This window comes from Ursus americanus, chromosome 7 (assembly GCF_024610735.1).
Source record: "Ursus americanus isolate L20-20 chromosome 7, mUrsAme1.1.p, whole genome shotgun sequence".
Taxonomy (NCBI): domain Eukaryota; kingdom Metazoa; phylum Chordata; class Mammalia; order Carnivora; family Ursidae; genus Ursus; species Ursus americanus.
Genome location: NC_142133.1, coordinates 9,539,450 through 9,559,611, shown reverse-complemented (window position 1 = coordinate 9,559,611; position 20,162 = coordinate 9,539,450). Strand labels below are relative to the sequence as shown.

General features: G+C 48.1%; 1 protein-coding gene across 6 annotated transcripts in view; it reads right to left on the bottom strand.

Annotated features, from left to right (window-relative positions):
- Positions 1-3,132: 3,132 nt before the first annotated feature.
- Positions 3,133-20,162, bottom strand: part of CHST10 (carbohydrate sulfotransferase 10) — a 29,855-nt gene continuing 12,825 nt past the window's right edge. For all 6 annotated transcript variants that reach the window (XM_087863292.1, XM_045771758.2, XM_045771759.2 and 3 more), the window contains 4 exons: positions 14,658-14,749; positions 8,883-9,117; positions 6,485-6,590; positions 3,133-4,994 (listed from right to left, as the gene is read on the bottom strand). In XM_087863292.1, the coding sequence (XP_087719418.1) occupies positions 4,457-4,994; positions 6,485-6,590; positions 8,883-9,117; positions 14,658-14,749 (971 nt within the window). In that variant the 3' untranslated portion in view covers positions 3,133-4,456. The remainder of the gene's footprint in view (positions 4,995-6,484; positions 6,591-8,882; positions 9,118-14,657; positions 14,750-20,162) is intronic.

The window sequence follows — 20,162 nt, the reverse complement described above, 5'->3', positions numbered from 1 at the left end:
GAGAATGTTTACAGCATATCTCAAAATGGTTATCTTTCTCCTCCACCTGCCAGAGCCAGCAGGAGATATCTCTTGACTCTTTACCATAAGAAACTGATGGGGTTCCTGGAGGTAAAAACCCTTGAAACTCTGGAAAATCCCCTATGACTGTGGCCTCCAGGAGTCTCTCACTTTCAGGCTAGCCCATGCTCAGTACCCAGTAATTTGTCAAAACTGCCATCTGAGTGATGCCACCAGTTTCTGCCTCCAGTAGCTTCTACCCTAGGTAAGGATGGATCAGCTGTGAATCTCTGTATTCACCCTTCTCTACGCATTTCAGAACAGCAGTTTGTCTCGCAACCTCAGTTCTCTGAGGGGTACGAGAAAAGGTATTGGTTTTCAGGGTTTGTTTTTTCTTTCAATTTTTTTGTTTTGTTGTTGTAAGGATAGGAGTATAGGATAAGGATAACTTCCAAGCTCTTTACACATTGGATCTGAAAACAGAAGTCTAGTTGATAATCTTGCACAAGTTAACTTCTCTGAAACCACTTCTCGGAATCCACTTCTCCCTTTGTGACATGGAGATAATAAAACTTTCAGGCCTACTTCATGTCATCATTTACATTAAAATGCTTTAGAAACGGTAAAGCACTATCGTTACTTAGGGGTTATTACCAATTTGTCAACATCCCTCACAAATTTCTGGAGGTGTCACCGGGAAATACCTATTAAGCCAGGAATAAATTTCCTAGCTCCCCTGAAATTGCTCTGTGCCCAAAGAATGAAGTAGGAGACATGTCCACAACTGGTCCATAATAACGTCCCCAGTGCTCCTCCATGCTCTTTACCGTTCTCTTAGAAGCAGAGGATAAGACCCTGGAAATGATGGAACTATATGATGGAAAAATCCCTGCCTACAACGAATAGACTATTGGGTTGTTATATGCGCAAGAAAATCATTTTACTGTCTTAAGCCACTGAAATCTTGGTGTCCATTTGTTACAACAGCTACTGTTACCCCATCTAACAAAGAAACTGATACCTTGATATTGGAGCTAGTTACTTACATACATGACCTACTAGTTGGGTGCTGAGCCGGAAAAAAAAAAAAAAGATATTGTAGACTAGAGGGATTGAGACTCGGGTCTTGCTGTGGTATAATATTGAGTGTAACTGTCACCTGGGATAAGGATGACAAAGAGAAAACAGAGACTGTTTTGTTCCAAAAATTGAGTGTTTAAAGATTCCAGACAATAGGAAATAAGATCGAAAAAGACCTGAAGCAAATTAAGCCCATTAAGATTTGTCAGGTAAAGTGACTCAGCCTGAGGAAAAGAAAGATAATGGTTGTGGTATTCTCATCCAAGCCCTGTTCAAGATGGCTTTAGGGTAACTACTATTGACAGGGAGACTGGCTTGGGGGCAAGGAAACACAGCTGCAGTTCCTGCTCCCTACACCTTCCCCGATCCTCCCCACTTACCAGGGGGCTTGTGCAGCCCTGTTCCAGCACTTCCCACGCCTCTCCTCTCTAGTGAGCTTGCTGTTCCAGGTTTAGGTCTGGAACGCAGCAACCCTGGTGGCAAGGCTTGAAAAACGTACCTTGAGTAACTTAAATTTCATCCAATGGGTGGTGAGGTTTGCTTCCTTTCACACAGCTGCCATCTTGATTATTCCCCTCTCCTAATCCAGGTTTCTGCTGTTTCCTGCTTCTGGAGATTCCAACTGCAACAGGCCATGCTGGGGCTTAGAGGGGGAGCGGGGTGGGGGTAGGGTGAAGGGTCGAGTGTCGGGGATGGGAAACCAACATCCCTGAGAACTTTCTGGGACCCCTCCCCGGTCAGCGGCTCTTCCTCCCACGAACCCGAGTTGGAGGCTGAGTGCCTGCGTGTGCTGATCTGCCGCATCTCTGTGTACAGTTAGCCACTAATCAAATTTCATCTTGGCTGTAATGGTTTTCAGGGCTAAGACCAATCAAACTAAAATGTGTGAGGAGAGAAATCCAATAAGAGAAAGCAATTTAAGATCCAAGCCTATTAAGTCAACCTATGATCATTAAACTTTTAAATTTAGGGATTGCCCTCCCCGTCTTCAGACCACTCCTGGGAGGCAGAATGGCTTCTTGTTTCTTTTAAATCCTGGCTTAATGTTACCTCTGAGTTCTCACCTAGACATTTCCCAGGAGTTGCGTTCCAGCAGCCCGTCTCTTCCTTCCCCGAGGGAAAAGGCTGTGCTCCTGGGTGGGTGGTGACACCTCTCTGGCCCGGCCCTGCCCCACCCCACAGCATTGGTGGGGTGGGGGGCTGTTGAGAGCAGTGTAGAAGGCCCCTGCTGATTGGGATTGTTGGGAGAGGGAGGTCCTGGGTGCTGGCAGGAAGTACAGGTTTGCCCCAGGTTGCTTCCGTAAAGCTCCCTCTGAGCAGCAGTGTGGGGAAAAACTGCTTCAGGAGACAGAGGCATGGCCTCCTGCTCAGGCCCGGAAGGGAGGCAGTGGGTTCTGGAGATGGAAGCAAGTCAGATGACCTCGGTGGGGGGTGAGGGGCTGCACAATTCCAGGGGGCCACCACGCAGGGTCAGGGGCCGTGGGTCGGGATAGTTATGGGAACGCAGGTTTTGGACACACTGTGGGATGCCCAGATGATGTGGTGGCAGTCTCCACTCATTTGTCAAAATGTTAGGGAAATGAACCAAAGGCTAGAGAAAAATGACCTAGATCTAAATGCCAGAAGTGGGGGGTGGGGAGGCTGGGGGCGGGCACCCCAGGGTCCAAACTTTTGTTTCTGAAAGAAAATGCCATCTTTTTAAATTAGGACTAACTTTAAGGCCTTAAATTCACATACGTTATTCAGACTATTAACGTTTCAAATAGAAAAGAGGTAATCAGCTCATTAGGTATGAACTGATTTTAACAAGACTGCTAAAACTTTATAGAAGAATAACTCGTGCCACATCCTTTGTGTGTCAGCTGAGGAGGAAAGGCTACCACACTGGCCGCCCCTCATCAACGCTGCCAACGGTCACACTTGAGCCTGGCTTCCCCTCCACAGTCCTGTCACAGGCCACCGTCTAAGCAGGCCCGAGCCGCCCCTCACTGTCGCCAGGCCTCAAGGACCACACGTGGTCACGGAGCACCTTTCCTGGAACTGCAGCACATGTTAGGTTTGGCACATATTTTTTATTTTCTTTTACTTTCACATTTACAAACTCAGGAAGCCATTTGGAGAAAGGGGAGGTTGAGGCTGCCTGGAAGAAAAGCTGGGCTCATGGGCACCGTGCAGAGTCGGGCACTTAGGACTTCTCACAGGGAAACCTGGCTTGTATCTCAAGGGCCCTCACTGTCGGGCGACATCTGAAATAGTAGCTGTGGCCTGCTCCTCCGTGCCTGGAAGACGCCTCGGCCCAGGATTTTATTGCTGGTGAACTTGATTATCCAACTTAGAGTCCAGGATGATGGCATTATCAGAAATGGGTTCAGTGGTGAGCATTCTGCAGGGGTGAAAGGAAACTGCCATGTGTACCCCGCACGGGTCCTGCTGCGCCATCCTGTGGCCCGGGCTTGCCTCTGGCCGCAGGGGAGGGCCCTGGAGATGGGCGCTGTCCATCCGGACGGGACAAAGAGGCGAACAGTAATCCGGGCGGATGTGCTCAAACCACAGCAGCCGGAGCGCCAGAGCCCAACCAGCTCTCCCTCTTCCCATGCAACGTGTCCCTTAAGGCCCCTCAAGATGTTCCCTCTCCCGGGGGGAAAGAATGTACACTCCTCTCTTTCCAAAGGTGCATCTCTTGGGCTGAGCGAGACAACTGTCTGGCAGGCAGCACAGAAATACGGACTAGAAGTACCTAGGCACAGACCCTGGAAAGATGGACTGCCGAAAAGTACCCTCGGGTCACCTCTGAGTTTCATAGGAACAAGACTCATGGAAAGAATGGTTTGCCTCTGTGATTATAGCAGCGCCAAGATGAAAGCCAGAGGTGTCATTTTATTACTCAGATTTGATCCTGTATTAGCCCCATGCGATTTTTGCAGACCATTAGCTTCTCCATCTCTCCTCAAAGTGCTGGGTGCCATTCTTGCAATCCTTCAGTGACAGGCGGGACCACCCCACCCTCCAGGGGTGCCGCCAGTGTGTCTACCTTTTTGACAGCTGAGGGAAATGACTCCACACCATGTCATTTTTCTTCCCAGACTGTCAGACTGCAAATGTTTCGCCCCTTTCCCCTCCTGAGGAGAGTAAAGGCCTAATGGCACTGATAGGGGAGGGGACCGAGGGGGATCTGCCAGGGCCCTCAGTGCACCTTACGTCCAAACTAAGTTGTAACGGTCAGGGTCCAGCTTCATCGGCCGAGGCATGCCCAGGTCCATGGGAGGCTGCGGCATCTCCGGAAAGAATGGAACGGAGGACAGGTCATTTCTGTGCTCACATCTCCCACCTGGTTAGCCTCTGGTCTAACAGATATTTGAATTCACAGTTCTACACATTAGTTGAGCAAAAAATCTGGCTTCTGATATCCAAAGAGCTTAAAGTCCCCTTCAAAACGTGCATACAGGCGCCGGATGTCTCGTTTGCTGATGCCCAGAAAGTAGCGCTCCACCTTGGTTTTATTATACACGGTAATTCCCGGCGGGATGGTAGGGTAAGACACCAGGTGGGCTATGCCGGCCTCCTGTAAGATGTATGGGGCATCGTCCTCCAGGGTCTCATGGTGACCGATCACACTGTACGTTATCTCGCAGGGTGCGCACAGTTCAACGTATGTCACCCAGTGGATGATGTGGTCCCCAAACTGAAGGTCCAGCCACCTGTGGTTTGGATCGCCCAGGTACCGTACAAAATCTTCGAACTGGATGCCCCTGGTCTCTGTGCGGTTCCTCCTGTATTTCCTAATGATGCCAGGGGCAATCTCGTGCCTGTACCATGGCTCAAAGCGGGGATTGTGAACGAACTTATCTTTAAATGCAGAAATCAGTCTTTCGAAGGGATCTCTTACAATAAAAAACTTGAAGTATGTTTTCAAGCTAAGGAGAAAAATGAAGAGCAACAAGCATTTAGGCTGAGGCCCACTGGTGGGAACCAGGGTGAGGTAGGACGAGGGCAGAGTGCCTGTTGTAACGGCAGTGGCCATGGCAGCTAGAACGCGGCCTCCTGTGAGGAGTGAGTTACACGCATCTCTGAAGCCACCCAGCCGCCTTTGGAAGCACAGCCTGTTACTGACCCATCTTATGGTGAGGAAAGAGAGGCTCAGAAACCATAACCACCCCAGGCCACAGGACTCATCATCCCAGAGGGCCACTGTGGGGACATCTACTTAGCTCAACAGATACGTGAATATTTCAAAACTTCAAGGGCGTTTGAAAGTCTTATTCTTGGGCAGGAACCCTGAGTGAGGGAGAACAGCAGAGGCCAGAAGAAGTTCCTTTAGGGGACCTCTGTATAAATTCAATTCACAGTCTCCAGGAGAAGGCCAAGCCAGAGCAGGGTGCAGGTAAGAGAAGGGGGGGGGGGGCGCGAGGCTGCGGCTCCAGCTCCAGGAAGGCGGCCCAGGGGGGCTGCCAGCAGTGGCGGGGATGGCGCAGTGGCAGCCGCGTGACGGGCCTGTAACGGTGCTGACAGAACAATGACGACATCGGTCACCGCTGTAATTATGGTGCCTACTTTGTGCCAGAAACCGGCTCAGGGCCCTGCACACCTGAACTCGTCTTCCCTCACAAAAGCCCCCATGAGATCCGTGCTCAGGCGGACAACAGGACCGCACTTACCTGGGAGGCTCTCTGATCCCGCATCTAACACCTGCCTTCTACAGGTCTGGCACAAACTGGGAAGACTAACCAGCACCAGAAGTAACAACAATCAAATGGCCGAAAAGCAAGGGAGGTCAAAGTTCATTTGGTGCCCTGACATCTACTTGCTGCTCATGTGTTCAGATTCCTTCTGAGTCTTGTTCTGCGGGGTCATTTCACAGCTAATAGAAAGGAATTTTCAATTTACTAGCTAAGTCATTTTTAACATGCCCAGTCTCCACCCTTGCTGTGATCAGTGAGGTCTGACTCTCTCTGCCTGTGTAAGGCCCCATCCCCACCACCTCCCCTCCAGGCAGCTAATATGGAAGCAGGTGTAAGGCCTCTGAAAGAAAATTAAAAAATTAAGTGGGGCTCCCCTGTAATCCAAATCCCTTTCCTGTGACCTAAAGGTCATATTCAGTAAGGAATCCATAAAACTTAACAGAACCAAAGCAGAACAAAAATGAACTACTCATTTCTATTAAGAAAATTATGTAATCTTTGTTTGAAAGGACTGCATGAAGGTAAGGGTGGAGAAGACATTCTGCAATTCTCATCAAGGTTTGTGAATTTAAATGCACTGAACACTGGGCTTATGCTCGGCTGCCTCTTGCCAACGTAAACCAAAGCGCCCAGCAGTCCTTGGAGCAATTTGAGACGCATGGCAAAGACAGAACTGAGCCTCAGGCTTTGCCAAAATCCCCCTCCCCTTAGGAACCTACTCCTACCGCTTCTGAATTTCTGCATCGCTGAAGGAAGAGAGACGAGGGAGGCCGTTCTTCTCATGGTCATGAACCACATTTTCGGGGATCTCTTCAATGGAAGGAAAAGCCCCTGGGAAGGAAACAAGGGAGGACAGGTTGGCTGCCTCAGTGCGACGCTTGAAGGAAGATGCCTGGTTCTCTTAACTCGGGCCCCATGATCCCCACAAGCCCATCCCTTAAATCCCAGTTCAGGTCTTTGAATTCCAACTGCTTCTGCCAGCAGGATGAGAGAGTGAAGAAAAGCTTCTGGTAATCCATAAGCCAACTAGAAGAAACAGACGAGTTGGGGTGGGTGGGGGGGAACATGGGGGAGAAACACTGTCAAAACCTACCCCTGGCAACACACCTAAATTAGGTGAAATCTGACATTTAAAAAAGATCCCTGCGTGTAGAAAAGATTCCTAAAATGAGCAATATTCATTCTACTCTGAAATTGGGGGAAATACCAAAGGAGTAGGACCATGAAATAAACTGCTGGCTGATGCCCGTTGGGGCCCATTATCCCCAACGGGCTTGGCTCTCCCAGCTCCACATCCCTAAGCTTAAGGTGGTTCCTAGGCAGCCTCGCCACATGCCAGACTGGCAAGTGGCAAAGCTGACTGGTTCTGGGAAAACCTGGCCAATGCTGTGGGAGCAGTGTGATACAGCTGAAGCAGGGGACAAGGAGGACAAAAAGAATCTAAGGCAGGACAGACTCAAAGCCACAGTGCCCAGGTCAGGGCTGCCAAATGGAACCTTGGATGCACCCCATTCTCAGGTTGGTGGACTGGGCAGGTTTTTCATTCTCTTCTCAACTTAAGACAAATAGAAACAAAGCGTCATCATCTATGAAGGTTCTAGCCAAGCCTCAGCAAACCTTCCCATCCATCACTGGGTTAATCCTGTCATGTTAGAGTCTGGCAGGAAAGGATCTCTGTTGGGCCATCTACACAGTGGCCACTGGCTTGACTGTCTGATTTATCCCTTCCCCAAGTATGTAAGCACCAGTCTGGAACTCTGTGCTAAGTGCTATGGATGGCCGCGAAATGAGAAAGATGAACGTCTGCTCTCGAGGGGATAATGAAAGAACCAGCTCTGAAGATTTGTACCAGGACCTGCCCAAGTAACTGTTCCTGTGCAGGTGTCTCTAGGGACGACTGAAGATAGCCACAAGGAACATCCTCTATTTTATGGCCTGGCAAACGGGCTGCCATTTTTATCCTGCACTTGTAAGTTGGTGTTTACTTCTTTAAGGTCTGATACTTTGTACTGTGGTGGCATATTTCTAAGACTTTTGTGTATTTATTGTCTTAAATTTGATTTGTGACCTCACTCTTTGATGTCAAAAATCCAACTTACTATCAGATTACTCAAGAAGCCATTAATTATACAGCGTAAGATGAGGCAAGTGTCTCCCTTGCTTCCTCCAACCAACCACGAAAAGGCCAAATGAAGCAAGCATGAAAAGGCCCATTGACCACCAACTCTGAGAACAGCAGCAGGAGTGGTGGGCTGGAGGGCAGAGACAGCAGGGCCACCTGCCACGGAGCTCTGGGGACTGATTCCCGGTCCTGGAGCCACACTGCTGTCGACTGGAATTATGTTTCTTTTGAAGCTGAAGTTAACAGACAGAGCCCATAATTATCTTGGACCAATTCAGGGTAATTGGAGTTTAAACAAACAAACATGGTATCCGAAAAGAGCAGTGACTAATCAAAACCTGTAGAGTATGAGGTCACTTTTCAGTGACCTAATTTGTTCCCAAATAAACATCCGATTTCCTGAAGCAAGTCGATTCAATCCTCTGAATATGGAAGCTCAGTGTAAAATGGGGACGCCTTCTTTCTAGCCAAGTGGCACAGAATACTTCATCTGTGGGTGAAGGGCCCCCAGGCCCACCTGGCAGGGCTCTCCTCCTAGGCATGGGTGCAGGCCCTTCCACTACAGAGGGGCAGCCAGGAGGCCAGTGTGTGTGGAGCCTCGACTTACCAGGACAGAGCTAGTGGCCCGTAAAAGGCAAGGCAGTGCATCTGAAGAGAAGAAAACGGATCAGCCTGGGGGTGGGGATGGGGGTGGTGAGTAGGCTGCTTGAGACAGGGATTCTACTCTGGAAAGTGAGGACAGGAGATTCTGACCACAGGTGGGGCCCTTTGAAAACTTTAGTATCTAAAACTTTTAAGCCACCGGCTTTTAAAGTACACCACCAACACGGGAAACCCAACAGAGAACTGTCTATAAGCCCTTCCAGGACAACTGTCCCTGCCTTGGCTCCTCTCTGCTGCCCCCCTCCACCTCCCCTGCCCAGGCCACAGCCCTCTCCCCCCACCCCCAGGCAAACCCTGCTGTCCACCGACCACAGACATCCACGGGGCACTGCACGCACCATTTAACACAATCAGCACTTTCTTCCACTGGGTGTTGCCCACTTTGGGGGTCTGGCAGAAAAGAATCTTGTGCTTGTCACAGACGAATATCCGGTCTAGGACAAACTTGGAGACTGCGGTGTGTGAGAGGTTCTTCAGGGCTTCATCCCTGCAGACGTTTCTGATGAGTTCCAGGCGCTCCATATAGACCAGGGGCTGAACAAGCCGGCCGTCTGAAAGCACTTTCCCAGTTGGCTGCAAGCAACAAGGAGGCAGAATGGGAACAAGGGCTTTGTCAATAGAAAACAGGAGTGAACCCCGCAGGAGCCACCTGGGACGCCCTTTCCCCTGACCTCATGCTGTGTGCTGACACGCTGAGGGCGAGAACCAGAGCTGCCTCACAGGAAGGGCAGGACTCTGCAGGCACCATTCACCTTCAGGGGCCTGGGATTCAGGTGACATGGATGGGCTGGACCAAAGCTCAGTCAGAGATGTGAGGATGTTTGTTCAGCCTCAGCCACTCTGACCAAGGAGGAGGCACGGGAGAGAGGCCTGCCTGTCACTTTGCGATGGCAGGCATTAGGGCCCACGTGTCTTGGACACAGCAGGATACCCTGCGTTCCGGGATTTTAGTGCAGGCCAGTTTCTGCCCCCTTCCTTCTCCCTAGCATTTCCCTCCACATAATTCTGAGTGTACTTATGTGGACAGTACCTAGGGACCTGTCATCTACACACATGGTGAGTGGTCCAGAGATACTCTGGTATACGGGAGAATTGTTTATTAACTAGCAAAACATACCTTAGGTCATTCAGTATGGGTTTTAAAAATGCCAAAGCCATTACTCCATCTCCTCAGTGACAGGCACGTGGCTATGCTTCTCTGTCATGAGGCTTAAGGAGAGGGGAACGGGTACTGCGTGGTAGTGGCATCTGTTGTACTGGAAGCGTGGCTGTGGGCAAGCGCTGGAACACGTTGGCGCTGATTTCTGCTCAGTCCTCCCACCAGGCGGGAAAATCCATGTGAGCACTGGGCAAAGGCTCTGATCCAGACACCCCTGCCTGCCAGGAAAGCAGGCCTGGAAGCGAGCGGACACAGACCACGGGGACCATGGGGGACATGGCCTCCGGCTGCGTTTCTAAGGTTGGGGTGCAAGCTGCACAGGGGCACTGCTGCGGCTGCTTTTACTCTGTGACGTCTCAGTTCTGAAGGGTTTGTTTTGATCACCTCAGAGTTATCTGGAACAGGTCTCTCAGTTTTTCCTCTCAAAACCAGTGTACTTTCTAGCCTGTGTGTAGCAAGGACGGTTCCTCTGTAGCCTTCACACACAGAATACGACTCGAGTGTGAATACTGAGTCATCGCTCTCCCTACATCAGCTTGAGCTGGCACCGAACGCTGTGGAGAAGCCCGTGGCCCACCCTACCCACCCCTACCTCAACTGCCACTCTTTGTAGACAACCCATTTTTAATACCTGGGTGCTGGTCAGATTTTTTCCATAACGTTCCAGCACGTTACAAATTTTTTTAGGTTAGGTCAGTCTGAGTTTCTCTGCTGATTTGCCTGGAAGGCCGGGAGCCCTTCCTACCTGCATCCTCGGCTCAGAAAATGTCCTTTTTCCTCAGGACACTTAAGTAGGGGTGGAGCTCATGTGCGACAGTGGGTGAAAGTCATTTGAGGTTAGAAGGTGGGCAGGGGTTTCTGGATCAGAGTCTTCACCCCACAGCTCACATGGGTTTTTCCCATCTGGTGGGAGGACTCCTTAGAGCAGAAACCAGCGCTGACGTGCCCCAGCATTTGCTCACAGTGGCTACACTTAGGTACGACTGACACCACTAAGTAGAACCCGTCCCCTCTGCTTACAAATATCGTGTGCTTAACACTCATGAGATGGGAGTCTTATACCATATATTTGTTATACCTCAATGAATGTCTTAAGAAAGGAAACATACAAAAGTTCTGACAGTGGTTGAAGGGAGTTATGGATTGTGATGGGCCGTAGTTGTTTTTTTCCTTTTAATGTTGGATATTTCTTTAAAATACATGAGTTTATCTTCCTTCTTCATAAAATACATCATTTAAAAATATTGGCTGGTGGGGAAGCACCTATATAGACTTCTAGAAAGTTCTAGAAAACTGTTCCAAATCCTCTGTGGATGATTTCTACCACATCTGGGTACTATCTGTATCCAAAGTTGGCTCTGCAAATACAGCACATTTTTGTCTCTCTTCCTTCAGCACGATCTTCACTAACCAAAAGTCACAACTCTGCCAGAACCCCCTCTGAATTTCCTTCCAGGGCTCACCTGTCCCTTTCTTACCAGCATGGGTCCTTTCTCATCTTTCCTTCCTCTCCTTTTCTACAAAGTGACAGCCACTATTTCCAGCCACTTCCTGAAGTGGCCTCAGGGCCTTTCCACTACCCAATAAATCTGAGTTGAGTCAGTATGGTTGGCAAGGAAAGTGGACGCAAAATGGGTTCATTTGACTTTCCTTCTTAAGAGAAAGTTGACTTAAAAAACCAAAAAAGATGAAAAAGCTCAAGTTCCAAATCATGACACATACCCTCTGGGACTGTTTTAGAACCTAACACAGTATCTGTAACAGAAAAGGGCTTTTGTTAAAAAACCGTTTCAAAATTCTACTGCTCTGTCACTCGGCAGAATGAACTGTTTCACAAATATTTATCGAGTCTTTACTCTGTGCTTGGATGCAGTTGCAAGTGTTCTGTGGAGACACTGGGAAAGCCTCAGCTGAGGAAGAACGTGTGTGGCACTGCCACGTACGTGTGTGTGCACACGCAGAGGTGGGGGGCAGGAGGTGAGGGAGACAGAGCCGGCAGAGGGAGGCATGCCAGCAGTTCGGTGATACCCTGTCCTCAGTGGCTTATTAACCCCTCCCTGTTCACATCATGGTGGAATGTCTGCCCACAGACATCGCCCGGCTTTTCAAGAAGCATCCCCAAAGGCAGTTCTAAATAAAGAGTCTGTTCCTCCAACCCCACTCCTTTGGCCACCTCTAGTTGTGGCCCTTTTCCACAGCATTTTGAAATGTTTCTGCTGCTGTTTATTGTCTATTCATTCCCTTTAAGTTACACAGAACTTCTTCCCAAGAGTTCAAACCAGACGGTCTCCTAACTTAACTTTATTGAATGGACCAAAATGCCCTTCTATCTGTTAAAATGCACTAGGGTTTTCAGGCAATCCATTTACGGGGCAGTTGTAAAACCAGTCCTCCCCCAGGGACTGGGTCAGTTACAAAATGGGGAGGAGGACATGCCCTTCCAGAACATATGAGAACAAGGACACTGGAAATATTGGGACAACAGAGGTTTCCACCCCAGCACCCCAGCTCCCTGCTCTTTCCTCATGGATCTGCCGTAACCAAACTCCCTGACATACCTCCTCACGTGTTTGACTGAATTTCCTGGGTTTCCCTGGTGAAGGGAAGTGTCTTGGGAATTCCTAAGGGCTGCTCCCTGAGGTCAACACATTCTGGAAGTGAGAGTGGGCACCTGCAGACTTACCCAGCTCTGATCCTTCACAGAGACCTCCCTTCCTCCCCAGGGAGCACAAGCACGAGCATGAGACTGCTACCCTGGCCCTTGCCTTCCTGTTTTCATAAGTGGAGTCTAATTTAACCTCATTCCCTCCCCGACCCCAGCTCTTGCTCACTTATCGACATGGTCTCTCTCTCCTCTCCTCACTCTATTCCAACTGCTTTAAACCTCAGGTCTAACCTGGACTGCGGATGACACTCAAGAGCCGTACATCACAGGGCACAAGTTCTCTTGAGAAACTGCAGAAAAATCTCCCTCATTTTCAAATCCATTTGTCTTCAAGCGTAAGCATTGTATATAAAGAAAAACCATTTCTCATTCAATTGTGCTTATGGACTGGCACAGTTTTCTGTTTTCCTCCTTTGCAAATACACTAAACCAATTTTAATGACTGATACTATCTTCCATTATTTTCCATTAAAAAATTCAGCTCTATTTCGCACAAAATAAACTTTCTTTTGCAGTTTTTAAAAACTGAAGTATAAGTGAAACACATTGTATCAGCTTAAGGCGTACAACATGTTGATTCAACAGCTGCACGAAATAAACTTTGAAAGGTGAGCTACACAACCTGATCGCATTTATAAGTCACCCTTCTTTTGGGAAGACAGATGCTGAGTTTAAACATCTAATGACTCCAGGTTTCAGAGAATCACGTCTGACCGATGTTTCCCACTCCCTTTACCTTGCATCCGAGTTTCCTGAGCATCAAGGGGACAGGGTAGCAAGAGCAGGGGGCAGAGGACATGCAGTTGAAAGTCCGAGCCCACTACTTGCTGTCCCTGACATACTGGCTCTGTTCTGTGAGCCTCACTTTCCACATGCGCAGTGAGAGCAAAAATACTTACGGCTCAGAGGGCTGTTTTTGAGGACCAGTAAGATTATAAAACCCAGTAAAGTCTTCTGTGGACTGCAAGGCATGTTCTGCTGCAGCATTTCCAACCATGGTTAATTCCCGCAGGCCCACGGTCGTTGTGGGAAGAGCACTCCTCCATCCCTCAACAGTGCCCCCTCAGATGGTCACTATTGTTCTTCACAAGCCAGGCATCCTCACAGGACCCGGTCTCAGAGCAACTGCGTTCCTCTTGCGAAACTCTCGCCCCACCTCCGTGTCATTACTGATCCCAGTAGCTAAACATTTATTTTCTTACCTCCTTCTATTAAGGCCACCCTCCTACTTCCTACAGGTTTTTCTGGTTTCCTGTCTCTGGTGTCCATCCACTCTCTTTCCTTGCCCTGGAAAGCCTCAACCTAAAAGCATTTCAGAGAATTCTGCAGACTTGACCCATCAATCATTGTCTTGCAGCCTGTAAACTCCAATAGCACTTCACTCTGACCAGGTGCACACTTTCTAGACTTTGTTGGGATCTAATCTGTTGTCTTTACCTTGCAAATCAAGGACAGGAACTGTCTCTTTCACTATGGCTTAATGCTGGGCTCATTAATGTCTTACTGCTTGGTCCACCATTTCATTCCTTGTGGTGTACCTGCAACCCAAACTCCAGACCCAGAACAGGGGTTAGCAAGTGAGAGGGGAATCTCAAGAGTGTGCTCCCCATCACGGCTAGAGAACGATTAGGGAATTTTTGTGTAAAAGGAGCCTGAGGAGAAAGAGTCAGAATATCAATGAAGGTGAGCGCTGGGTAAAAGTCAGCAGCCTCAGGCCCTGCCACTAACTCCCCTGTGATTTGGGACGATTAGCCCTTTCCCTAAACTCTGTCCTCTCAACCATGCCATTTGGAGGTGAGATTAGCTGCTCTTTTGTCCAAGAACCCTTCTACCTTTAAAAGTCCATGATTCTGGGTCACAGACCTTTCCCCACTCCCTTGGTTTTCTCCTGACCTAGCCCAACATCCTCCATTCCCCTGGCAAGGCTCCTTCTCCACTGCTCAGGAATTCAACGCAATCAACATTTAGAGAGGATCCATGGTGTACAAAGTGCTGTGAGGAACATAAAAATAGATGCGACCATGCCACCTCCAAAGAGAAGCTAAAAAGATGAGTGGAAATGTGCCGAAGTGACACAAGCCACAACTCCACAGCAGAATGTGGTGGTCAGAGGATACCAGCTGATGTGACCATTGGACAGAGGGGAGGCTAGTTCCATGGGATGGGGGTACCCACTGGGGCCAGAGGGGGTGAGAAGGGGACACCACAACTCAATCGGGAAGCAGCAGCCCTGCCCTCCCCGGCTGACTGAGTCAGAGGGGATGGTGCCCTCTGCCTTGCTGTGCCCACCTTCAGTTCCTCAGGAAAGTGCTTCTGTCTGGGCAACTTCCCCGCATCTGGCATGGCTGTCAGGAACAGGAACTCCTGTTTGGCGCTGTATGCTAGGAGACAGAGAGGTTAAAGCGTCTTCTCATGGAAGAACAGACACACAGACCAGCGGGACAGAACAGAGGCCCCAGAAAGAGGCCCACACAAATATGCCCGACTGACATTTGACCAAGGTGCAAAAACAGTTCAGTGCAGGAGAGTCCTTTCAACAAATGGTGCTCCAGCAACTAGACATCTATAGAAAAACAGAAAAAAAGAAGCTTTACCTGACCTCACACTTTACTCAAGAACAAACTCAAAATGGAACAGTACTTCAATGTAGTAAAACTTTTTTAAGAAGAGAGGAAAAAAATCTCTGGAAAAGATTTCCATCTTTTCCTGACTCTTTATCAAAATTTAAAACTTATACTCTACAAAAGACCCTATGAAGAGGCTGGGAAGACAAGCTACATGCTGGGGGAAAATATTTGCAAATCAAATATCTAGATATGTAAAGAATTCTCAAAACTCTACAGAAAAAAAAATAAAAAACCAATCCAATCAGAAAACAGGTAAGACACGGACTGACATCTTACCAAAGAGACTCTATAGATGGCTAATAAACACATGAAAAGATATTCAATGTCATTAGCCATGAGGCAAATACAAACGAAAACCATAATGAGATACCCCTACACACCTAACAAAATGGTTAAAATAAAATATAGCACAAACTCCAAATGCTAATGAGGATGCAGAGAAACTGAAGAACTTACATGGCTGGTGGGAATGTAATATGGAATAGCCGCTCTAGAAAACAGTTTGGTAGTTTCCTTAAAAACTAAGCATTTAACTACCCCATGACCTAGTAATTGCATTCCTGGGCATTTATCCCAGAGAAAAGAAAATCTGTATCCACACAAAAACCTATACACAAATGTTTATAGCAACTTCATTTGTAATAGCCCCAAACTGGAAAAAAGCCAGATGTCCTTCAACAGGTGAATGGATAAACAACAGTGGGACATCCATAGGATGGAATACTACTCAGCAATAAAAAAGGATCAATGTATTGATACACACAGTAATAGCTGTATGAATCTCCAGGAAATTATGTTGAATAAACAAAGCCAAGGCCAAAAGGTCATATACTATATATAACATTCATAAAAACAAATTATGGAGAAAATAAACTAGTGGTTTCCAATGGGGGTTGGGGGCAGGAGAGGGAGGTAGGTGCGGCCATGGGACGCCTGGGTGGCTCAGTCAGTTGGGTGTCCCCCTTTGGCTCGGGTCATGGTCCCAGAGTCCTGGGATTGAGTCCCGCATCGGGCTGCTTGCTCAGTGGGAGTCTGCTCCTGCCTCTCCCTCTGCCTCCCCCCTCATGCTCTCTCTTTCTCAAATAAATAAATAAATAAATAAACAAATAAATTTTTTTTTTAAAAAAAAGGGCAACCCAGGGCTCCTTGTGGTGACGAAGATGTTCTGCATCTTGACTGTATCAATGTCAATACTGTGATTCCAACTCTGCACTCTAGTTCTGGAACATGTTACTGTTGGGGTAAACTGAGTAAAGAGTATATAGAACTCTGCATTCTCACAACTGCATATGACTCTACAGTGATCTCAAAATTAAAGGTGTAATTTTAAAAAACCAAGTTAGGGGCGCTTGGGTGGCTCAGTTGATTAAGCATCTGACTCCTTGTTTCAGCTGAGGTCATGATCTCAGAGTTGTGAGATGGAGCCCCGAGCTGGGCTCTGTGCTCAGTGCAGAGTCTGCTTGAGATTCTCTTCCTCTGCCCCTCCCCCACTCCTCTCTCTCTGTCTCTCACTCTCTCTCAATCACTCACACTCTCTCTCAAATAAAATCTGGGGTGCGTGGGTGGCTGAGTCAGTTAAGCGTCTGCCTTAAGCTCACGTCACGATCCCAGTGTCCTGGGATTGAGCCCCAGATTGGTTCACTGCTCAGTGGGGAGCCTGCTTCTCCCTCTTCCCCTCCCACTGCTTGTGTTCCTTCTCTCGCTCTCTCTCTCTCCCTGTTAAATAAATAAATAACATCATTAAAAAATAAAAAAATAAAATCTAAAAAAACAAAAACAAAAACCCAAGTTAGCAATCAAGTTCATATTTGCATATTAGTTTAAAAATTCATGGGAAGTGAGATGAGACCAGACCAATCTCACAAAATGCTAGTCCGGAGTAATAATTTACAAAAAACCTGCTTTGGGAGAAACCCTTGAGTAGAATTTGAAGATAATTTTCAGATCTCTACAATCAAAGAAACATTTACTTTCAAAATTCTGTTTAGTCTAAAAACATAATTAGAAAAAGCAGATAGCAAAAAAAGCATAAAAATCAGCATAATGAAGCATAAACAAAGGCACATTTATTTCATTTAAAAAACAATCAAAACCTACTCCTCTTGGGATATGAATAGCAACACTACACACATTGGACTGCAGCCCTCCACCCACACGGGTCAGGCTGCTACACCGCCCCCAGGCCCCAGCCTGCACGCTGCTTGTGCGCACCATGGCCTGGTGCCTTCCCTGCTTGGGGTGGGTAAAAACGTCTTCCAAGGACCTGACAACAATAATAATCCCATCTCCTCAGCTGTTACACACTTTCGAGTTATTGGACTCCCCCTCTTTGCCACGCACCTTTAGGAAGGCCACTACAATCTTTTTTTCTAGTCTATGTGTGATTTAAAATGCCATCCTAACCAAAGCTGTGCGCAGGAGCTGTTCTGTACTTGGAACAAGGTCGGAGAGCCCTATGTATGGTATGAAACAGACAAAGCATCAGTGCTCTCAGCCCCCAGAGCTCCTCAATGCACTCTGAGGACTCCAAGAGACCACCCTCTATCCATCCTCCTCCTCTGCAACCTTGTCATCTTTGAGCACTCACACGCTAACCAGAAAATTCACATTCTACGCTTGTCTGGTCACTGCGTGTTCTGACAGTGTCTACTAAGGCTAGCATTGCAATGCTTAGCTCTGCCCCAGGTTGAATGGGTTTTGCAGAATCCTAAGCTTCCTTAATAACATTTTAGATGTATCCTGAATTCTAAACAGCTAACTTATCAATGAATTTCTGAAGCAACCTGTTTCCCATGCTCAGAAGCACAGAGAATGGGCTTTGGCATCTAAAATGCTGAAAATAAATGGTTGTCAGCGGAGCAACAGAAAAAACAAAACCAAACGTAAACCGTGTTACCAGTTTTACTTGAAGCTACTGGAATCAGGGCCCAGGGAAGAAGGGAAGCAAATATCAAGAAGTTTAAAATCATAAAAATGATAAAAATTGGTGGATGACTGCTGGTGTGTGTCATGTTGGGAGATGAGATGCTGGGACCAACGATCTGCCATCTGCTTCACGGGAAATGGAACTTCATCACGTAGGAGACCACTGTGTTGTCAGCTACTTCTTTGTGATGACACTTCACATTGGGCTTTTGGTTCAAAAACTAAAACACTGTGAACATGAGCGAAATAAACCCCAGCACCTAAGAAAAATCTCTCCCAGCCACATGTTTACAAACCTCTTTCAGTTTCCTGTACAGCTCGGAGATCCACCAGGGGGGTTTCAATGTCTCCCTAGACAAAGGGGACACCCTAAGGCTAAGTGACTGTACCCACCAGACCACAGCCCTAGAGGGGCAGGGGATGCCCTTTCGGACGACGTCCTCGGAGGCTGTGTGTTTAACTTCTCATGGGTGCTCCACCCCTGCTCGGTCACCCAGACTGGCACAATACCCTGCAAGTGAGCTCACTTCCTTCACTCAGAACTCAGCCAGCGAACATCCATCTTTGTGATCCCAACCCGGTACTTAGGGACAATTAGATCAGTTTCTGTGTGATCAAGAAAGGCTGGGTTATGTTTTGGGCCTGACAACAAAAGGTTCTCACTCTAAGTTTCCTGCACAGTGTGGGGCTGACACTGTCCTCACCGGTGGCCCCCCCTGCTTCCCGGAGGTGGGAGAGGGGCAGTGGGGCCAGGTGTGCACTGGCTCTAAGGTTCCCACCAGAAGTCGTCCGCACCACGGCACTCCCATTCACTAACCACAGCAAACACACCAGACAGCCAAGGGTGCAAGAACTATTTGACGAGCAGCACCTAAGACAACCGCAGATCTTTCCTCCAGGTTTAAAATCCTAAAGTCTTTCATCTTTCCCTGTAGGTTTCACCTTCTATCTCTTTAACTGTTTGCTCCACACTTTACGAAACCCTGTAGAGCTTCTACACTTTCCTGAAAGTGTGCAGCATAAAACTTGCCGCATGCTAGCAGAATGACTAGCAGAATGAAATGTCGCTTATCAGACACCACTGAGGACTGACATGCTCTTCAGAGGCTATTCTGCCAGAGAATATTACAACTCAAAGGCACACATCTCACTTAATTATTTTTGGTGGAAGTCTCATAAAATACATTACCTATACTCCTAGTTTTTGGAACAAAGTAAACCATAAACAATTTAACCTCATGACTTGTCTCTGAAGTGTCTTCCTTACCAGGAGGTGACATTTAAGGGAAGCATGAGTAAAAGGTATAGACTCACTGTAACAATAAATCCATATTCTCTGCAGCTGCAGCTCTTTCTACATTTGCGGTTCTCTAGAGTTGCACTCCCAGAGATTCTAACTCATTCAGTCTCTGGTTGGGCCAGCAGAGAAAGGTTTACAAAGTCCTGCAGATAGTTCTAAAGTGCCACGGAGATGAGAACCCCTGCTGTAACTCTTAATGAGGGATCTCCATCAGAGGTAAGTGCACCTGGACTGGAGCAGCCGGAGAAACAGCTAAATGGTCAAGCTGAGACCACTGTCTCAGATTCCAACGACCCCCTAAGATTCAGTGCCTGCTGTTCTGAGAGGCCCTGGTCCCTGGTGGGAGCCATGATTACCTGTGATTATCCACAATGCTCTGTGATGCTCCTGGCCACCCCTATACCTGCAGTTAATGCAGCCACCCCGAGGCGGTGAAGACCTCTCAGGTTCTCATAAGAGCTCCTGTAAGGTGGGGGTGATACCTGTAATGACGGCCTGTCAGGCCTGAGCAGAAGGAGCTGTTACTGAATGTTAAACCCTGGCGCTGAGAACCACCTCTTGGGGCTAATTTCAGGGCCTGCCTCTTTGGCCTGCACATCTGCCTCCCAGCCTTGTTGTTCCTCTACAGACAGCATCAGAGAGGGAGAGGGAGAGAGAATGAATGAGGGCAGGAGGAGTGGGGCGCTGGGCAGCCCTCGGCACAGCAGGGAGCTCTCTGGGCTGGAGTGGAGCCCGAGCCTACTGGCCACTCAGAGGGCACCGTTCATGCAGCTGCTGGGAGAAAGTGGGTTGGATGGATCCTCTCCTGATCTCTCCTTCCTAAGGGCCACCACCTGCAGGAGAATGTGTGCAGGGTTGTACAGAGTGAAGATGCCGTGCACACCCACGTTTGCAAGCACACTCCCTATCAGGCAGACGTCGTCAGGCCAATCTGAAGCTGCT